Below are 1,820 nucleotides of genomic sequence, written 5' to 3'. Positions count from 1 at the left end.
ATTTATAAAATACTGTAGCTTCTACAAATATTTTTTGATTAATATTTCTCATTCTCACTTTATTTTCTCTAGTTAAATATCATAATGAAAATATCTCTTAATAAGCTGATGAGGAATTTGGGGCAAGTGTGAACCCAATTATTAATATTCAATATATGCATATATAGTTTAGTATATTGTTTTAAAAAGATTTATGTTTTATTTATAAGTATAAAGATGAAAATATCTATTAAGTGGGTGAATCGAATTATATATACAATATAGGTATATAAATTATTTAAAAAAATATGTGTACATAATATTGTATGTAAAAATATAATATTTAAATTATGAAAAAAAATATTAAGAAAATATTTAAAATGAATAAAATATATTAACAAAAGAGTATTTAAATAATATAGAAAAGAAATAAAAAAATTAATATATGGGGTACTATAAGAGTATTTAAAGTGGTTGAGAATTATAATTTTTTTAATTAGTTTATATTATAAATTTGAATAAATTTAAAATATGATATAATTATGTGATATTATATATGAGTAGATGTTATAAATATTAAAAGATAGCTTTTATAGTTATAAAAAATATTTGAAATGAATAATATTAAATGAGATGGAGAAAAAAATAGAGAATGTGGTAGACACACTTTCCCGCCATCAGCAACTGTGAAAATGCATATAAAGACACGCTTTCCCTCTCGTGTTCTCCATTTCTCTCTTTGAAACTTCCATTCGCTTCCATGGCACCCGCAAAGCTAACAAAGTAGGAGCTTCAGAGGCTCGAGAATATCCGTCGGAAGGAAGAACTGATGGCCGGGCTCAAGCTTCAATCCATGGTTACTCAACTCTCCGCCTCATCAAAGCGTGAGAGGTTATTTTTTATCTTCTTTTGCCTCTGTCTTTGTATTAATCAACTTTTTTATAAAAACCCATGTCTTTCTCATTTTAATGGCAGGATTGGAGCCAAAGCGAACAAAGTCAAACCACAGAAGAAGCCCAAGAATGAGACTCCCGTCGCTGTGCGACGGTCTTTACGAACGAGAGGAACGCTGGCTGATTCCAAAAGCATCGATAGCGATCTATTTGACTCTTCAGTGAGAAGCCCTAACTCTCAGTCCACGTCACCGTCGAAGCCGTCGGCTCCTAAGATTGGTCCTCTAACTATGAGAGAAGCGTTGCTTCATGAGGGGGGTCTGATCGAGCTCTAATAGAAGCCATTTTGAGAACTGGGATAAAATCTGAACCTGGTGAGTGTTTAGGAACAGAGTTTGGTGGATATAGGGTTTGTAAAGAGGAGACCATTTTGAGTACTGGGATAAAATCTGACCCGGGTGAGTCTTTAGGCACAGAGTTTGTTGGAGATAGGGTTTGTAAAGAGGATGATTATTGGGTTGATATGACTTTGAATCCGGAGAATATTGCTCGGGTTATGCAGGATAGAACAATGGCTGTGAAATTTTTTCCTTGTAGTAGCTCTAGGGTTGTTGTGGTTGGGAGCAATGGTGGTGATGTTGGCATTTGGAATCTTGATCATGCGAATGGGATTGAAGAACAAGATGATGGGGTTTATACGTATCATACTCACTCGGGTCTTGTTTCTGGGATTTCGATTCACTGACACACCTTGTCAAAGGTAACTTTTTTATTTATATTACTCTAGGCTCTTTAGAATAACGCTTGATTTTAATTATTCTTGTAAAGATCGATAATATATGTAAATAGCTGAAAGTTGATTCTTTTAGATTAACATATATTGGTGTTTGAGTCTTCAGTAGTCTTGCTTTGGTGAAGATAGATTAGTTTGATTTTCTTAGCCATTTG

General features: G+C 33.1%; 1 protein-coding gene across 1 annotated transcript; it reads left to right on the top strand.

Annotated features, from left to right (window-relative positions):
* The first annotated feature begins 808 nt into the window (after positions 1-808).
* Positions 809-1,617, top strand: LOC133785794 (uncharacterized). Its single transcript, XM_062225009.1, has 3 exons — positions 809-870; positions 955-1,151; positions 1,259-1,617. Exons 1-3 carry the CDS (start codon positions 809-811, stop codon positions 1,615-1,617), a joined length of 618 nt encoding a protein of 205 aa, XP_062080993.1.
* The last annotated feature ends 203 nt before the right edge of the window (positions 1,618-1,820 follow it).

This window comes from Humulus lupulus, chromosome 6 (assembly GCF_963169125.1).
Source record: "Humulus lupulus chromosome 6, drHumLupu1.1, whole genome shotgun sequence".
Lineage (NCBI taxonomy): Eukaryota > Viridiplantae > Streptophyta > Magnoliopsida > Rosales > Cannabaceae > Humulus > Humulus lupulus.
The sequence above is the reverse complement of the archived record's forward strand: the minus strand, read 5'-3'. Positions and strand labels throughout refer to the sequence as shown.

What these genes read in the sequence shown, in the direction of transcription:
- LOC133785794 (XM_062225009.1), top strand. Translation starts at nt 809, where the DNA reads ATGGCCGGGCTCAAGCTTCAATCCATGGTTACTCAACTCTCCGCCTCA. An exon ending in GCCTCATCAAAGCGTGAGAG is followed by an intron (nt 871 to 954) that starts GTTATTTTTTAT and finishes TTTTAATGGCAG; the next exon opens with GATTGGAGCCAAAGCGAACA. An exon ending in GCCGTCGGCTCCTAAGATTG is followed by an intron (nt 1,152 to 1,258) that starts GTCCTCTAACTA and finishes GTGAGTGTTTAG; the next exon opens with GAACAGAGTTTGGTGGATAT.